Source organism: Lissotriton vulgaris, chromosome 9 (genome assembly GCF_964263255.1).
Source record: "Lissotriton vulgaris chromosome 9, aLisVul1.2, whole genome shotgun sequence".
NCBI lineage: Eukaryota > Metazoa > Chordata > Amphibia > Caudata > Salamandridae > Lissotriton > Lissotriton vulgaris.
This window is the reverse complement of record NC_141697.1, coordinates 411,677,198-411,696,323: the sequence shown is the minus strand read 5'-3', so window position 1 is coordinate 411,696,323 and position 19,126 is coordinate 411,677,198. Positions and strand designations below refer to the sequence as shown.

The following is a 19,126-nucleotide window of genomic DNA, read 5'->3' as shown; positions in this document are numbered from 1 at the left end:
CTGTATTGAGGACAGTGCTGCTTGAGATAGGATGATTCGATCCTCCCAATCTCCTGTCGCTTGGTCCCACTGATCTTCCACAGACTCTTGTAGAGGACGCATCCTCAACCTGGCGTTTGGAATTAGGAAGATGCAGGACGCCATGGAGCCCAGTAGAGACGCTACTTCTCGCACCTTTGGACGAGGAAACTGAAGTAACTTTCTGCATTTCTGCCCCATGGAAGATAGTCTCTCCTGCGAAGGAAACGCTCTTCCTAAATTTGTGTCTAGGACTGCTCCCAGATAGTGGATGGTTTGTGTGGGATGCAGGACTGACTTTTCTGTGTTCACGTGGAGCCCAAGCCTGTGTAGTTGTTGAAGACACAGACGACAGTCTTTGGTGGCTTGATGAGGGGACGGGCTCTTCAGGAGCCAGTCGTCTAGATATGGGTACACAAAAAGACCTTTTTTGTGTAGACATGCCGCTACCACTGCCATGCACTTGGTGAACACCCTTGGTGCGGATTTCAGACCGAATGGAAGTACTTTGTACTGGTAATGCTTGTTCCCTACCAGAAACCTCAAGTACTTCCGATGACCTGGTGTTATAGGAATGTGGAAGTACGCGTCCTGTAAATCCACCGAACACATCCAATCTCCACTTTGTAGATTAGGACATATCTGATGAAGTGCCAGCATGCGAAACTTCTCTTTGACCACCACCTTGTTGAGGGTCCGAAGATCTAAAATCGGTCTGAACTTGTCCTCTTGGTCTCTCTTGGGGACTAGAAAATACCTTGAGTACACTCCTCTCCCCCTTTGGGATGGGGGTACCTCTTCGATTGCGTTTTTCTTTAAGAGGACGCTCACCTCCCTTTTGAGGAGGTTTAGATGGTACGAGCGAGTCTTTTTTGGAGGAATCAGTTGTGGTCTCTTCCGGAAACGTAGCGCATATCCATTGCGCAGTATATTCAGCACCCACTGATCTTTTGTGATGCTGACCCACTCTGCCAGGTGTTGCGAAGCACTTCCTCCCACTGGAGTGGGTAACGGCGCCAGAGGAAGCCACTGCTCAGGCCTTGCCTCCTCTAGGCGTGGCAGAGGACTGATGATGTCCGCCTCTGCCTCTGCCCGATTTTCCTCCTCTGTATTGTGTCTTCCCTTGTGGCTTGTTCTGAGACCATTGAGGGGTTTGAACCCTCTGTTGGCCTCCCCGGTTCTTGTTGGTCTTGAAGCGTCGCTTGAACTGCTCTTTCTTCTTTTCCAGACCAACCGCCTTCACCGTGTCCAATTCGGTTTTCATGCGGGTCATTTCCTGATCGGCATGCTCCCCAAAGAGTGAAGATCCTGAGAAGGGCAGATTGAGGATGCGTTGCTGGGCATCTGGTTTGAGACCAGTCAACCGCAACCAAGAAGATCTTCTCGCGCAAACCCCATGTGAGTAGGCATGTCCTGCTAGAAGGGCGTTATCTGCGGATGAACTGATCATTTGGTTTGCCACCAAACAGCCCTCCGTCACTGTTTCCTCAAAGTCCTTCTGGTCCTCCTTGGGCAATTTCTCTTTGATTCGTTCCATGGAGTCCCACAGAGCTCTATCATATCTGCCGAGAAGTGCTGAGGCACTAGAGACTTTCAGTGATGAAGCTGCTGTGCTGCACACTCTGCGTCCCCAAGAATCTTGGGTCTTGCTGTCCTTGTCAGGAGGAACTGAAGAAGAGGGTGCGACTGCGTGATTCTTCCTAGCTGAGGCTACGATAACTGAGTCCGCCGCAGGCTCCCCTTTAACAAAGATTGGATCCGAGTCGGCCGGCCTATACTTTTTCTGGATACGTGCCGGAACCGCCCTGATCGCCGCTGGCGTGAGAAAGACCTCCTTGATTGGGTCCATTATCCCTGGAACCAATGGGAGCAAAGGCCGTGAATATGATTTGTGCCGAAGGGTTTCAAAAATTACAGTAGTGGAAACTTCTGGAACAGCCATTTCTATTTGAAGTTTTTTAGCGCCCCTTTGAAGAACGTCCAGATATGTGTTGACGTCGTCAAGCGGGGAAGCTCTGGAGCGAGGGCTGTCTGCCAGCGTTGGGGAGTAATCCCCTTTAGAAGATCTCGAAGAAGATGAGGAGGAGGATGATGGTGTTCTCCTTCTCCTGTGGTGAGATTTTTCCTTCCTCACTGGCGATCTTCTCGGTCGGTCTTCCCTTCGAGGAGAACGTGATTCTCTCCGACGCTCCCTTCGTGGAGATCTCGACCTCTCAGTTCGTTTCTCCCTTCTCGGTGTTTGAGATCTGGGATGCTCTCTCCGTGGCGATCGGGAGACCCTGGGGGTATGCGACCTTTCCGCTCTCCTCTCCCGAGAGCGTGATTGGTGCCTGATAGGACTCTGTCTGTCTGTCTCTTCTATCAGTCTCTGAAGGGGTGACCTGTGGAGTGGGCTTACATATCTTTGCAGCCTCTCCGTCGCTCCAGAATCCTTCCACTTGCTCAAAGGAGCATACCATCTTGGCGAGAGTGTTATCTTTCGCTGGGGCAACGGACTTCTACTCCTGGAAGTGGACCTCGATGAGCTAGAGGCACTTGAGGAGGAATGGTGAGAAGCCGATTGGGTCACCAAAATAGTCGAAGGCACTGAAGGGGATTTTCGTCTCACCGGTGTTGGCGGACGTCTTAGAAGTCTCTCCCTTGACGTTGGACGCCTCTGCGGCGTCGACGGAGTGATAATCTTCGACGTCGAACGCCTCGATGACGACCTGTGTTCTCTCGACGTCGACCTGTGATGTCGAGCCGATGACGGGGTCTTCTCCCTCGACGTCGAACGGCGTCGTCCCGCCTTCGACGGAGGTCTCGACGTCGAACGGCGTTGCCCTGCCGTCGACGGAGGTCTCGACGTCAAACGGCGTTGCCCTGCCGTCGACGGAGGTCTCGACGTCGAACGGCGTTGCCCTGCCGTCGACGGAGGTCTCGACGTCGACCGACGTTGGTCTGTCGGCGACAGAGATGGCCTTCGACGTCCTGTCGTCGACGAAGCCCTTGATGTCGACCTGGCATGTGGCGACGGCGGAGGATCGGACATCCTCGACGTCGAGCGCCGACACGTCTTCGACGATGATCCCTTCCTCGACGACGATCGTCCGAGGGGGCTCTTGCTCCTCGACGCCGAGCGCCTCCGTGGAGACTTCGGCGGAGGTGTCACACTCTTCGAAGCCTGTCGACGTTGAGACGACGGCGAGTGTATTCTGTCTCTCGACGCCGACCGTCGCCTGGTTGACGGCGGCGGAGTTGACTTACGTCTTGACGCCGATCTTCTCGTCGACGGAGATCTCGTGGCTTCTCTCGACGCCGATCGTCGCCTAGTTGACGACGGCGGAGCTTTCTTAGTCGTCGGTGATTTTCTTTTCGACGACGATTTCCTCATCGACGCCGGTCCCGACGTCGACGGAGCTTTATCTTTCGATTTTTCCATCAGATGTTGTTTTTTCAGCGCCGAGCCCGGCGCTGAGGTCGATGGACGCTCTGACTTGCCTTTGGAGGGAGTTCTGGGTCTCTTTGAACTCTTCCTCTCTGTAGATCTTCCCCTCATGGATCTTTGGGCCAAACCATAGAGCCTGTTCCTCTCCCTGTCTTTTAAAGTTCTGTCAGACAGGTTTTGACAATGAGAACAGTCCTTTGGATCATGATCTTCTGGCAAGCATAAAATACAGACCTCATGAGAGTCCGTTTTTGCCTTCTTGTGGCCACAAGAAGGGCAATCATCAAATAATGAAGGCATCCTGACAGGAAAACCTCACAAAAATTCGACTGCTAAGCAGTTATTTACTTGACCCTGATGTAAAAAGTCAAAGTAAATCAAAAAACTTTTGAAGATTTTCTGACTGAAAAAGGCAGAAAAGGGGGGCGGAGCTAGCCGGCGTCAATGGTGGACGCGTAAGAGCAGAGCTCCGCGGCGGCGCCATTGAATATTCGCCAACTATCCTTACCCGGCAGAGAAACTCAGCCGAAAACGACAGCAATTGCCGACCCAGCCCCTGCTGCGCCTCCGCCCGGAGTTTGGGAGCGGTCCGCACTCGGCAACGCCACTTTTCCCCGCCTGCGAGGTGACGCGGGACCAGGCCTGGATCCCCGGCCTCTCCTGAGCACCGAGACCGGGCTGCGTGCCCCGACGTGCGGCAACGCGGACCTGACGACACGGCCCCTTCCGGGTCCCAACGGAGCTGGACCCCTTGCTTCGCCGCAGTTACACGGCCACGTGGAGGTGCCCAGTCAGACACCCAGTGGGGGCTCCTGGAGGCACGAGGATTGAAGGTACGCCGGCACAGCAGTGGGGGAGGTGGAGCGCCTCATGGCGACGGTCTAATCCCGGCGCCACACGAACACCCAAGGCCCTCCAGCGTTATAGCCCCCCCCCAGCATAGGGGCCTGCAGAGCGGCCTGGAGCGAGACGAGAGCCCCCCCTCCGCTTGTCCTGCACTGTACAGGGGACTCGAGCAGTGCCACGGAGTCAAGAGAGCGAACGCCTAGCGGCAGCCTGGCCCCACCGGCGCCACTAGCGGAGCCTGGCACGTCCACCTGGCCACGGTAGCAGACCCTTGCACCCACCCTAGCAGCTGGCACACGGCGGGGACGGGCCACGGCCTGATCGAGACTGGCACTCATTGCGCCCAAGAGGCCCCCAGATCGTCGGAGAGCAGCAGAGATGGTGAAAGGGGACAAGACCCAGTCGAAATTGTCGTTCGACCAACGCAGACAGAAGGGACCGGACCCCCCGTCCCCCCAGGCCTCGGGAGCTATCAATGATCCGGGCTCCTCACTCTGCGCGGAAATAAAAGGTATGCTCACGACTATGGAGAAGGGCCTACAGGATGGCATGTCGGCCATAGGCAACAAGATAGACGCGCTGGCGTATCGAATGGACCGCATGACGGAGAGAGTGGATAAACACGCAGAGAGACTTGATATGGCCCAGCGCAGACTGACGGAGGCTGAAGAGGCGCAGACGGAGTGGGACACTGATCGCAAGCAATTCGGCCGCCTGCTCCAAGTGATCCAGGAGAAGTCGGAGGACTTGGAGGCGCGCTCCAGACGCTCCAACATACGCATAACGGGAGTGGCCGAGTCGACCCAAACGGGTAAGATGGAGCTCTTTGTGGAAAAGCTCCTGAAGACACTTCTGGGAGACGACACGTTCTCCCCGATGTTCATCGTGGAGCGCGCCCATCGTACCCTCGGACCAAGACCTCCACCAGGCGCAAACCCTAGACCGCTGATAGCGAAATTGTTGAACTACAGGGACAGGGACGCAGCGCTCCGAGCGGCCCGTGAGAAGGGCTCACTCCAGTACGAGGGAATGAACATTTCCTTATACCCTGATTTCACCACTAAAGTGCAGGAGGAACGGCGGCGCTTTCTCCCGTACAAACAGCAGTTGCGGGACCTTGGGTTGGACTATGCTATGCTGTACCCGGCGCGGCTGCGCATCAACAGACAGGGCCACTCGCACTTTTTCACGGACCCCAAGGAACTGCAAAAATCCCTGAAAGTGTGGATAAGGGAGAACAGAGGAAATTCGGAGACGCCCGCACCGGACCAATCTGGCGCCGAGGATCTGGAGGAACAGGACTGAGAAGGAGAGCATGCACGGGGACACTGCGGTGAACTGCTCCCACGGGGGGCATCCAGGACGCCCTGCCGCCCAGACACGAGGCAGACTCCCGCTTGGCCCTTATTACGGGCCTGTTTGATCTACTGGACTCCTTCGAGTGGGTGAGATCCGAATGTTCTGGAATAGTGCTCCTGGGCTCACAACGCAGCGGTACGATGCTGCCCTGGGCGGGATCCCCCTCCTTGGGGCTGGACACGAGACAGGTCAGATGCGGTTTGGAGGGCGGGGGGCGGGGGCGAGGGCCCGGGCAATGGGCCGGACCCTAATGTTTGATTCTTTTTCTTGCTGGACTATTTTAACGGGGCGCTGCCGCGGAAGCAGCTTACTTTCATAGTGTGGTGGTCCGGAAGGGACGGTACACGTCAGAAGTAGAGAGTAGGCTACCTCTGCCCCGGTGCTTCTAGCTGTTACGGCTCGGACAGAGCTTGCTTGGGGAGTTCTTGAATGGGGTTGTTGAAGGGTGGGGGGGAGGGACGTGAGGATCTCGGTCGCACCAGGTTGGGGTTGGTGAGCTGTGGGAGGAGGGTTGGGGTATTTCTTCTGAGTTTGGGGATGTTTGGGGGGGGGTCCACAATGTGTTCCACACAGTTATGTATCTTGGAGGGGCCTGGAGGTGGTGGCACACGCCGGAGGCCGCGACAGGTACTGTTGGTAATCATCAGATGTTGTTACTCACTCTATGGCTGACACACTACCCGGCGAGTCGCTGAATGCAACTGAAACCCTTACGGCACTGACTTGGAACGTTCGGGGGTTGAATGATTATAGGAAACTCCGTAAGGTATTACACTATCTCCAAAGACATCGCGTAGACCTGGCCCTGCTACAGGAGACACACCTACCCAATACCAGTAGAATGCACACACATAGGGGCCTCCAGGGTCACGCCACATATGCTGGCTTCACATCACATGCCAGGGGTGTCCTTACGTGGGTAAACCCTAAATCTAAGCTATCCCTCACACTGCTGAAGGCGGACCCGGAGGGTCGATTCGTCCTGAGCAAATGTACGGGTAAGGGACATAATCTCCTGGTCATGAATGTGTACGGCCCGAACTATGACACCCCTGACTTTTATACAGCAGTAGCGGGACACTGTGTCGACTGGCCCGCAGGTAGCATGATCTGGGGGGGGGACTTCAATTTCACTTTTAACCCAGAACTGGATAGGTCGGGGGGACCCCTCAGGCGTCCGGCAGCGGCTGCGCAGAGAATGCAAGCGGAAATGGTGAGACTGGGACTGGTAGACGTCTGGAGGGAGAGGCACAGCGAGCGGGGGGGTTTCACACACTACTCTGCATATCACAACATCCATACCAGGATCGATTACTGGCTGACAGCACTTCCCCTGCTGCATAAGGTGAGAGACTGCAGGGTGCTCCCGCGGACACTATCAGACCACTCCCCCATACTGTTAGTCCTGAACACTCCACAACCGAGAATACCCCCTTTCACCTGGCGTTTTCCACCATACTCCCTGCTGGATGAGTCATTTCGGGCAGAGCTAGGAGAGGACATTGACACGTTTTTCTCTAATATAGGCACAGTGGATAGCTTCGGGACGGTGTGGGAAACATTCAAGGTCTACGTTAGAGGAGTGGTCATGGCCAAGCACTCCAGTGTCCTGAAAGCCATCAGGAACAGACTCTCACACCTTGAGGGTCGGATTGCGGAATGTGAGCGCCTACAGCTGGCTGACCCGTCTCCGGATGGGGACGAGATACTGCGGGAACTCCTGACAGAGTTCCACGAGGAGGCCGACAGGGAGGTTAGACATCTGGGCAAATACGCGACGGCCCGTACGTACGGTGACGGCGACCGGCCGGGTGCACTGCTAGCCAGAATTATGTAGGGAGTCAGGCGAAGACAGGCAATCTCAGAATTAAAATCAGCGGCCGGGGCGACGTTAACGGCCGAGGAGGATATTCTGGCGGAATTCAAGGGATTCTATCAGGAGCTGTACTCTAGCAAAATCTCGGGAGTAGAGGGGCAAATTGACAATTACCTAGATTACATCAAAATGCCGTTCTTAGAGAACTGGCAGAGGGAGTTCCTGGCGACTCCCATACTTAAGGAGGAGATAACGGACGCCCTAGACAGCATGAGGTCGGAAAGCGCGCCTGGAATTGACGGCCTAACGGTGACCTTTTATAAGGCGTACAAAGACAAACTGCTGCCCTATCTTTCCACCCTCTTCGATGAAATCTGCGAATATGGTGCCATGCCCCCGTCTATGAGGGAAGCACTAATTGTGACGATCTTGAAACCAGGAAAGCCGCATGATCTTCCGGGATCGTACCGCCCCTTGTCTCTTATCAACGTAGACGCGAAGATCTACGCTAAGGTGCTGGCAACCAGACTGGCACTTGTCGCCCCGGAACTGGTGGCCCCAGAGCAGGCTGGCTTTATCCCTGCCCGGAACCTTACCTACAACATCAGGACGGTCCTGGGAGCCATGCAACACACCAAACATGATACCAAGGCCATTGCAGTCTTCTTGGATATGGAGAAGGCGTTTGACTCCGTGGAATGGCCTTTCATGCGTAAAGTCCTCAGAAAACTGGGGCTGGGAGACCTGTTCCTTCAGCTGCTGGGCGCCCTCTACCACCGGCCGACCGCGAGAGTTCGACTGGGCGATGTGGTCTCGGAGGCCTTTGCGGTGAGCAGGGGCACGAGACAGGGCTGCCCCCTCTCGCCGCTACTGTACGCACTGGTAGCGGAGCCGCTGGCCTGCGCGATGCGGGAATACCACTCCTATGAGGCAATCAGCTATCCGACCTACAAAATCGGAATTTCCACATACGCGGACGACACGCTGTTGTACGTTAGAGATCCAGTGAATAATCTCTCATCGGTCTTAAGGGAGGTGGTACGATTTGGGGCCCTCTCGGGGCTGAAAGTCAACTGGCCAAAGTCCGTGGCATTCCCCCTGACCCCTGTGACTGAACCTTTCGAGATGGAATATCCCCTACAGTGGTCCGTAGACCCGATCAGATATCTGGGCATACGGATACACACGGACCCTGATGTCGTGCTGAGGGAGAACTACGGGGTTGCCTATAGCAAACTGGCGGATGACGTCGAGCTCTGGATCAAGCTCCCTCTTTCATTGATGGGCCGCATAGCCTTGATGAAGATGGTAGCCCTCCCGAGATATTTGTTCCTCTTCAATAATCTCCCGATCGTCCTCTCTAAAGCTTTCTTTGCGACCTTAAACAGACTACTTATCAGACTCGCCTGGGCCGGCAAACAGCCTAGAATTCGCTGGACGGTACTTCAACTCCCATACGAGCAGGGAGGGTTGGCGGCCCCGGACTTTGAACGTTACTATAGGATCGCGCAGGCCTCCCATCTCCATACCTGGATACATGGCAACCCGGACATACCGCATGTGATTCTGGAACGCCTATTCGCTGCCCCCACTCCGCTCCCGGCGACTATCTGTAGCCCTGGCGACCGTAGAGTCGGAGTACTGGACTCCATCCGCTCTACTAACCACGCTTGGCATACCATAGTGCAGAGGCAAGATAAGGTACTGCTGTACGCCCCTAGCATGCCGACACAATGGGCGCTATGGCTTCCTACACTGACAGAACCGGGTGTACACAGAGCTCTCGGTGAGCTGGGTGTACGCACACTGGGCGATCTATTTGAAAACGGCACGGTGAAGACGTGGGAACAGCTTGTGCGGGGACGCGATCCCCCCTCCATGCTACACCGCTTTCAATATCACAGGGTACGCAGCGCTCTCCTGGACCACTTAGGCCCTGACATGGAGGAACCCCCTGAAATTCCAGAACTAGAATACGTCATACACGCTGAATCTCCGAGGAAGCTTATTTCTAAACTCTACAGCATGGGACACGCGCACACGGCACAGCAATACACAAGGGCGCGACTGGCCTGGCAGACCGATTTAGAGATGCACATAGACGACGGAATGTGGACGTATTGCTGCGCGGCCTCCAGGCGAATTTCGCTAAATGGGAGACACCGCCTGGTTCACTTTAAATTTCTACAACGAGTGTACTACACGCCGGAAAGGCTACACCGATATCGCCTCCGCGATTCGCCCCGCTGCGAGAGATGTCGTGCCCCGGTGGCGGACTTTATACACGTTGCCTGGCTGTGCCCGGGTGTTCAGAGATACTGGACCGAAATATTTGCAGAACTGAGCAGAATAGCAGAACTGGATTTGGACGTAGATCCCGCCCTCGCCCTCCTGGGCTACGTGCGGAATGTCCCGGCGCCGGTGCGCAAAATGGTCAGCATGGGCATGCTACTAGCCAAACGGGTAGTCGCGTCTTGCTGGATGCGAGGCCCGCTCCCGACTCTGAAGCGGTGGGCCAGCGATATGCTGTATTGCAACACGCAGGCGGAGGCGTATAGCGAACTCCTCCCTCCCCGAAGTCGCCCCAAGAACTTCTGGGAACTCTATCGGACCTATCTCGCCTCCAGGGTGGTTGAGGATGACACAGCATCGGGGGAGGGGGAGGAACAGGGGGGCGCAGCGACCTATGACCCGCCATGACTCCAGCAGCGGCGCCCTTCCATAGCCAGCATCACCAAACACCGTAGGCTTTCTACCTCTCCCAACATAGCAGCCCCGCGCGAGCGCCCGCGCACTCGGTAGGCCGTGCTACACACCACACGCCATGTCGCTCCATTAGACCACGCGTAACTTTCAGGGAACACGCAGACTGGGGACCGGTTGTAGGGGGTTGGAAGTTGGGGTTGGGGGGACGTGTTGGGGGGGAGAAAAAGTAAAATTTTTGGATATGTTAAACTTTGCACAGTGCACGTTACGTTATTGATGATATCACTATTCTGGAGCCGAGGCCGACTGGCTAATACACTGGACTGTTCCTCTATTAGTGCTCATTTTATTTTTGTTTTTTTGTGATTCTCAACTGACATTCTCCCACCTCATTGATATGACGATCGGGCCTGCCGCCGGCCCGTGATGGGATGTAGGCGAACGGCTCTGTATGCATTGTAATGTGCTGTTTTCTGATAAATAAATAAAAAAAAAAAAAAAAAAAGAAAAAGGCAGAAAAAATGTGGAGCTGTGTATCCAGGGTCCTTCCTGAAGGAGCCGGAAAGAACAACTGACCTAACTGTAACCCCTGAGGCATGATGGGAAGCTAGGGGCAGAGGTGCCTTAAAGGCACAGCGTCAGTTTTGGTACATGCAGCCACAGGGTTAGCTTTTCAGTCTTTTTAGACTGGGTATTTGCAATGCAGCCTGGGAGCTGTATATGCTTACAGTGTGTTATAAGAATTTCTGCTGCTTTCTAAGCATTAAAACAGTTTCTAAACAAGCATTGGTGTTGTTTATCATGTTTCTAATGCTAATACACATGTATGGTGGAAATTCTTCACAGCATATTCCAGCTCTACTGTTTTATTTGGCTGCAATTGCTTATTTTTATATATATATATTTATCTATATATGTATATGTATATGTGGGGCACATATAATATATTGTTTCCGGGGTCCCGCGCATGGGCGGGAATATTCTAATGCTTATGACTATTGATGAGGATCCCCTGGAAGAGAACTGTCATTGATCGGATGGATGACCTACAGGGCAAGTGTGAGGAATTGCTAAACCTGGTTATCGTTCAGCACCCAGCTGCTGTGCCCTATAAAGGAAACTCTTAAATCTGCAGGTTTAGATCGGTTTCAAACTAGAATTCTGAATAGGTTTATGAAATCTAAAACTTGCCCGAGGCTATACAGCCAAATTAAGTTCTGAATAAAAATTCTGTCCCACTGTAATAACACCCTTTGGTGGTGATGTTTTTCCATTCAGAAATAGTTTTTTATACCTTTGCTTGAGTTAACAGATGAAGCGTCACTGCATAGTACTAGTATTAGCTATCCACCTACTTGTGTAGCAGTTGCTTCTACCCCTTCTGTTACTGATTGTATTCCTCTGATAATGGGACTTAAGGCTGAGGTGAGAGAATTAAAAACCATTATTCATCAGTTGCTAACAGTAAAGCACTTCAGCCGATTAAAAGTGCAAATATAGGGGAACCTGATGTGCAGGTTGATGGTCAGTCACCCTCCACTGCCACTACCTTCACTTTCCGTTGGCAAGTCAGTGGTTCAAGAACATCAATTCCATCCTATTACTATCTATTCCAGCCACAAAATCCCTAAAAACTGACTTAGTTATTTGAGAGGGGCTGGGAATACGCCCAAACCTAATTTCACACAAAGATTATGTCAGGCCACTATATCCCGCAACCGAAAGTGGGAGCAACAGACATGATGGGATCGAAGAGTGGTGGAGTGGCAGGTCTACTACATACTAGAACAGGAGGTGCAATGGGATGTATAATTCTGCTGTAAATAGAATTCTAATGGTAAATGTCCTTATACTCCGTTCCTCACTTGGTAGGCACGAGTTGGAGGATCCGGTCATCAATAAGGTAACACATTAGATGAGATATGTCTGGGGTAGTCGGTCAGTGATCTGAGAAGACATTCTTAGTGCACTGAGGTGTTCAACCACTAATCCACTTTATGATGTGATCGAGCGGACATTTAGGGATGGGAGGATGGGTGACAATCTGGTTGCACTTGATGCTAGGTGCTGCTCACGGAATAACTCAAGCATTCAGTTTAAATACTGCAGATCGGAAAGTGACCTGCTCAATGGGGTTTTATGAGGAGGATGGGGACAGACATGGGTACCTTCCTGAACTGCTTCCCTTTCGATTCACGTAATATCTGAGGGCGTAGCTCTGCAAACTAGGCGTGTGTCTTATCTTCATACAATGCAGAGAATAACCTAGCCGCTGATTCTGATCTTGGTAACTCTTATGGAACATCCTGTTTTAATCCAACTGGAGCGGTTACAGTTACTTCTCCGCTCACAGCGAATGCCAATAGCGAAGATATTACTCCTGATATTGGAGACTTGCTTAATACGGGGTTGCCGAATAATTTTAAGTGCGGAGTAAGTAACACTGTAGCGAATTGTGCTGCTGCCGAAAAATCTGAGATAGAGGTCTTTACTAGTACCAAAGTGGAAGATCTTGCTCTGAATTCTAGCTTGTTTCTTATAAATTAGAATCTGTTTGGGATCTACCCTAAACTCTCCGACCCCGGGTGGCTTACGTTTATTAAGGATAATGGAATCAGTATCTTCCAGGAGACCTGGGCTACTGATAGGGTATTCATTAGTGATTATACCACTTATAGCACTCCAGCACTAGCCCAAAGGAATGCAGGGAGGGCAAGTGGTGGTCTACAATTTTTGTGAAATATTCTATCGCATGTGCCCATAAATAGCTGCAAATTATATCACCAGACCGAATGGGGATTCAAGTTACTTTTCTGTTGGGGTTAGTCTTAACAATCTTTAATGTCTATGTTAGGTTTGTATCCTCAGGGAATGACTCGCCCACTTTATCTATGCTTGATGATTTGGCAGGTACCTACCAGCCACAGACTAGGGTGCTGGTAGCTGGGGATTTTAATTCCACGCTCAAACCTTCCCCATTACTCAACTTTCCAATTGAGGATGAAGAGGAGTTCTGGGGAATCCCTAACCTAACGAACAAAGCAGGAGGCTCACGCAACACTAATGTTGTCCTTCCAGCTTATTTACCTGGTGGTGGGGAGGAGTCTAAGGGCATACAATGGCAGGACACGTTCAGACCCAGACAGGCAGGCCACCTTTAAGAGAGGTCCTAGATCATCAACTATTTCCTGGTGAATGCCAGATTCGGCGAGACAGTGCCTACAATCCTCTCCTTTTCTCCATGGAAGGCACTACCCTTAGCAGGGGTTTGTCTGGTAGCACACAACATACCAAGAACCCTTAGTAGCTAGCAACCTCAGAAGAGTTTCCTGGCCTAGAATCCAGAAAGGTAGCAAATTCCAAGCAAAGATTTATGAACCGTTTATGCACCATTTTCCCAACTTTGAAACAGCTACTTTATCACCTGATCAAACATCAACAGCCCACTGAGGTTTTTTCGAGGAATTGACATGTGTATTCTCATCACAATGATCCGAGAAGAAACCCATGGAGGGGAAGAAATGTGCCTGGTTTAAGCAAGAGTGCAAACAGGCAAACCTTAACTTAAGAATGGTCATTCAGGAGGGTGATCCCTCGGCTGTTGCCCAAGCAGGTAACCAGTATAAAACACCCCTAACAAAGGCCACATGTGATTGGGCTGATAGCTGGCACAATCTAATGGCCACTGCCAGGTGCAATGACAAAAGCACATTCTGGTACATTATAGCACATGGGAGTCTGGACGGAGTCACTACACCTGATTATTTCATCCAACCCTGCTAGTGGGTAGGCTTTTTTAACCATGCTCTATGATAAAAGGGAGGCCACCAAAGTCATCTGCGGCGTCCCTCAAGGATCCTCACTGAGCCCGACTCTCTTCAACGTCTACATGAGCCCCCTCGCGGCCATCGCACGCCAACACAACCTCAACATAATCTCCTACGCCGACGACAACCAGCTGATCCTCTCCCTGACCAACGACCCCGCCGCCGCCAGAGCCAACCTGCACGAAGGGATGAGAGAGGTAGCCGAGTGGATGACGACGAGCCGCCTGAAGCTGAACACAGATAAGACGGAGGTCCTCATCCTGGGCTCCTCGCCCTCCGCCTGGGACGACTCCTGGTGGCCCCCCGCCCTGGGCACCGCACCCAAACCGACGGACCACGCACGCAACCTGGGTTTCATCTTGGACTCCTCCCTCTCCATGACCAGGCAAGTCAACGCCGTCTCCTCGTCGTGCTTCAACATCCTGCGCATGCTTCGGAAGATCTTCTGGTGGATCCCCACAGAGACCAGGAAGACCGTCACCCAGGCCCTCATCACCAGCCGACTGGACTACGGCAACGCACTCTACGCCGGAACCACCGCCAAGATCCAGAAGAGACTCCAGCGCATCCAGAACGCCTCAGCCAGACTCATCCTCGACATCCCACGACACAGCCACATCTCCGGACACCTAAGAGACCTGCACTGGCTCACGGTCAACAAGAGAATCACCTTCCGCCTCCTTACCCACGCACACAAAGCTCTCCACGACCAAGGCCCGAGCTACCTCAACAACCGAATCAACTTCTACGCTCCCAAACGCCACCTCCGATCCGCCAGCCACGCCCTCGCCGCCGTCCCACGCATCCGCAGAGCCACTACAGGAGGAAGGTCCTTCTCCTACCTGGCCGCCAAGACCTGGAACTCCCTCCCGGCCGACCTGCGCCTGACCCAAGACCACCTCTCCTTCAGGAAGAAGCTCAAGACCTGGCTGTTCGAGCAGTAGTGGCACCCCCCCAAAAGCGCCTCGAGACCCTACGGGTAGGTAGTGCGCTCTATAAATGTCTTTGATTGATTGATTGATTGATCCTCCCTGTGGGTGGTATTGATAAGTTGTCCAACAGTGAATTTAGAGAGTCAACGAGTGTTGATGGCAGTAGAGGATCCTTTTTAGCCTGGATGATACTCGTAGGACCATCGATAGAATGGAAACAGCGAAACCCCCTCGGCCTGACAAGATACTGAGTGACTTGTACAAGTCAAAGCCATTAGCCTGGGTACCCTACATAAATGTTTTGTCTAACGCAGTTGCTGATGGGGGGAGAAATACCAGAAACCTGGAGAGGGGCGTAAATAATAACTATACACAAGAAAGGCGATGCCTCTACTCCATCGAACTATAGACTGATCAGTTTAATAGATAACGCAAAATATCTTTGCCAGACAAGGTTTGGACACACTACTAACTTGGAAAGATGACAATAAGTTCCTTTCACCTTACCAAGTAGGATTTTGTACTAAAACCAGCACATGTGACCAGGTGTTCAGGTTTATTTTACTCATTTGGAAATACATGCTACTAAACAAGCAAGAATTGTATGTAGCCTTTGTTGACCTCCAAGCCGCATTTGACCCTGTGCCCCCGGAAATGCTATGGCAAGTCTTAATAGCGATGGAAGCCCTGGCATACCTGGTAAATTTGCTTGTGAGGCTGCACAAGGGTAATTATGTGCAGGTTAGATGGGGGCAATCCGGGGAATTAACTACCAAAACCCCCATCCGGTGTGGGGTACGCCAAGGTTGCGTGCTCAAACCTACACTGTTCTCCCTTCATATAAAGGTGGTAGTCAACGAACTGCAGGATTGTGAAAATGATTCTCCATTGTTAAACGGTAATACAACACTAATCCTGCTGTTTGCTGAGGACTCACTACTTATTTCCAGGACCCCAACGGGACTACAGAAGCTAACTGACAATTTCCCAGCCTTCTAGAAGATCAGGGGTCTGGAATTAAAATGTGGAAAAAACAAGTCCATAGTATTTGGTAAGAGCAAGGACAACAGGAGACCAGTGAAGATAGCTGGGAAAACCCTTCGAGAGGGGTACAAAGTTAGACTACCTCGAAGTAAGGTTAACTGAAACCCTGGGCTGGGATTTCCAACTTGAGAAAAGTTATTTAACTTTGTTATAAATCCAAATCCATACCCCAATTTCATAAACAGTCTTGGTCCCGGTCGTCTACCCCCACCCTGTAAGTTTACAGGATGAAAGCTCAAAATGCTGCACTTTATGGGGTCCTGTTGACATGCACAAATTAGTGGCGAGGGAAAATGTATTTGCCAGATCCCTTGTTTCTGTCCCAGCTAGTACTCCGTTGTCTTCAATGTTTTTTGACCTAGGGCAAAAGGAGATTGGAGCTGTGGCCACAATAAAACCATTGATCTACTGGCTACGAATATGGTCTACCCCGGAGTTAGGAGAATATTGTGAATCCTTAAAAGAAGTTTTTAATGTAAGTGGTGACGAACTGATTCATTAGCTACTCCATGTTAAACTTTGGTGCAGATCACTGGGGCTGATCCATCTCTGGGAATGCCCGGAGTGCATTAGTAAAAAAGATATAGCCACTGTGAAAGCTAAGTATCGGACCTTTGTGAAAGAACGGTAGTTTACAAGCAGAAATGTGGGGCATCTAACCAAAGTTTTTCCATAAGTTTGAACCCTTTTATGATCTGATTTCACCACCCGTGGCAAAAAGTCTCTACGTGAGATTCGGATTAGGTTGCTTACACTCATAAGGTCATTCAACACATGGGTCACCAATTCAGACTCAACTATGTGCCCAGCTTGTGGCTATGTCCTGGAGACTGTTGAACATATTTTATTGTTCTGTACTGAATATTACTTTCTTATAAAAAAATGGATTCGCCCCGTTTGCTGTAATTTGGGAATCAGATGCTATGGGTCTGCATTGAGGATATTAAATCCGATGCTACAACATCTATTGTCTTTGTTGTAAGTAGGTTCTTTGAGGAGCGCCTGGTTCAGGCATCAGAAGTTTATGTCCCAGGTTGCTGGAGAGGTTCCTGTTCTACCAGAGTTGTAATCATGGCTAGGACAAAGCAAATGTTATTGCAGGAATTCCTATCTAGGATTGTGTGATTATTTTAGGCACTCAGCACTTTATGGATATGACAGTATATTACAGACATGATTTTATTTCCAGGAGTTTTTATCATGCTGTTCTGGATGTACAATTCTGACTATTTTTTTAATGGTTGATTGTTTTTTATTTACTGTGCATGGCCGGAGCCAAGCGATGGAATTTTAATAAATGCTGAAACGGTTATTCTTATGTACTGTATTTATTGTTACGCACTTTCATGGTGTATTTATTATGGTTGTTATATTTTCATGTACTGTATGTAGTTATTGCTGTGCACTTTAATGGTTGTACGACAAAAATAAAGATTGAACTGACATCAGAAAAAAGAATATAAATACATTGACAAACCTTTTCCTGGAAATTGAAAACAGTCTCTGCAAGGCGCTGTACATAAGGATCAAGTTTGTAGGACTCCCACACCAAGGCAATTCCTTCTCCAATTAAAGCCTGCACTTCTTTTTTGAGTCCAGCTACCAACAAACAAATTGTGTTGCGCTCTTCCACCTTCTCACAAGTCCGTTCATAAGTACGAACACTTTCAATTAAGGAAATTGCAAACGGGTAGAGCTGATTTGCTTGGTGAGCTTTGTTCACAATTGCAAGTGGAACACGGAATCCAAGCCATTTGAGGTTACGAACTTCTTTTGAAAGAGTAATGATCTCAGGCAGGAAATTGACTTTCAGCTTCAGCACATTTCCAGTTCGTCCTCTTGTACGTGTGCTTTCGATGGCAAAGATGCGACCAGAAACCCCAAGATTGCGCTGTTGCACTTTTCTAGCCCAGTCATCAAATATTTCTTGTGTATTAAGCTTCATGCGGAAGCTGTCCCCATCCTGTTTCAGCTTTTGGCCTTCAACATGATTCTCCCATCCTTTGCCAAGGACATCTTCAACACGCTTCATGTAGGCAGTTAGCTGTCGGTCAATCTGTTTTGCCCAGATAATCGAGCCAGAGACGGGTGGCAAGTCACGCACATGGCTCATTTTACATGCCTGACTCTGTGGGTACTGAACTTTAAACTTATCATGCAGAGATTCAATATCATCTTTCACCCGCTGGATCAGTTGTGTTTGGTATTCACGGATTGCACCTCGAATGTGAGGTCTTACAAAAAGTGCATTAAATCTGGAGAAAATCCTAAACATTTCATTGGCATTCTTGGCTGTTCCAAGCTGGTCTCGAAGGCGAGCAGTTATTCGTGTTTCAACTCGGTCAATTCGTTCATCATACCTCTTCAGAGCAGCTTCCCAGGCCTCTGTCCCTTCCTTAGAGACATCCAAACCGTCAACTTCTTTGACATTCTCATACGCTAGGTTTACCTCTTCAATCGCATTGGCATCAGCAGCATCAAAAAGTACTTCAGCTACTTTCATATCCTGGGGTTCAGGCACTTCCCCCTGATTCTGCTGAGCAACAGCAGTGACCTATAAAAACACATATGATAAAAAATAAAAACAGGGCTCTTCATTAAAGTACAGATATCCAAAAAACCAAGTTGTAAAATTAACACATTTAAATAGGTTTTGTTTTAAAGGTTTCAGCACAAGATTGGCAATTTCAAAAAGTCATAAAAATGGAATTAAACGGTCAAATGATGCAAAGTCCTGTAGTTTATGTATTCAGTAAAAGACAAAGGCTAAAACCTCCACAGTTTTGTAAAACCCCTGCAAGTAATAACATGGACGTGTCCAGACTTCAATGAAGGTGATATTGCACCGAAAACTGGGACAAAAACAGAATTTCTAGATAGAGGAAGTGCCCCAACACAACTCCATAGTGATTACTGTTGAAGTGCACACTGTATCTCCAAACCAATTTCTGCAACTCCACTTTCAGACAACAGGTGTAAACACCATCAGCTAGAAAAGAGATCCCATCTACAAGACACTAGTTTTAATGGTTAACTACAGTCAGTGGAATTCCCAGGTCTTATCAGACTGCAAATGTAAAAAATACTTTATACTGACCACAAGTACTGTACCATGTGAATCACTTTTATGAAACAGTCCACTATGTAGTTT

General features: G+C 50.6%; 1 protein-coding gene across 1 annotated transcript in view; it reads right to left on the bottom strand.

The window, feature by feature from the left end:
- Window positions 1-19,126, bottom strand: part of DYNC1H1 (dynein cytoplasmic 1 heavy chain 1) — a 1,654,074-nt gene that overhangs the window by 1,560,364 nt on the left and 74,584 nt on the right. The window contains exon 8 of the mRNA XM_086937823.1: window positions 17,453-18,529. Within this exon, the coding sequence (XP_086793949.1) occupies window positions 17,453-18,529 (1,077 nt within the window). The remainder of the gene's footprint in view (window positions 1-17,452; window positions 18,530-19,126) is intronic.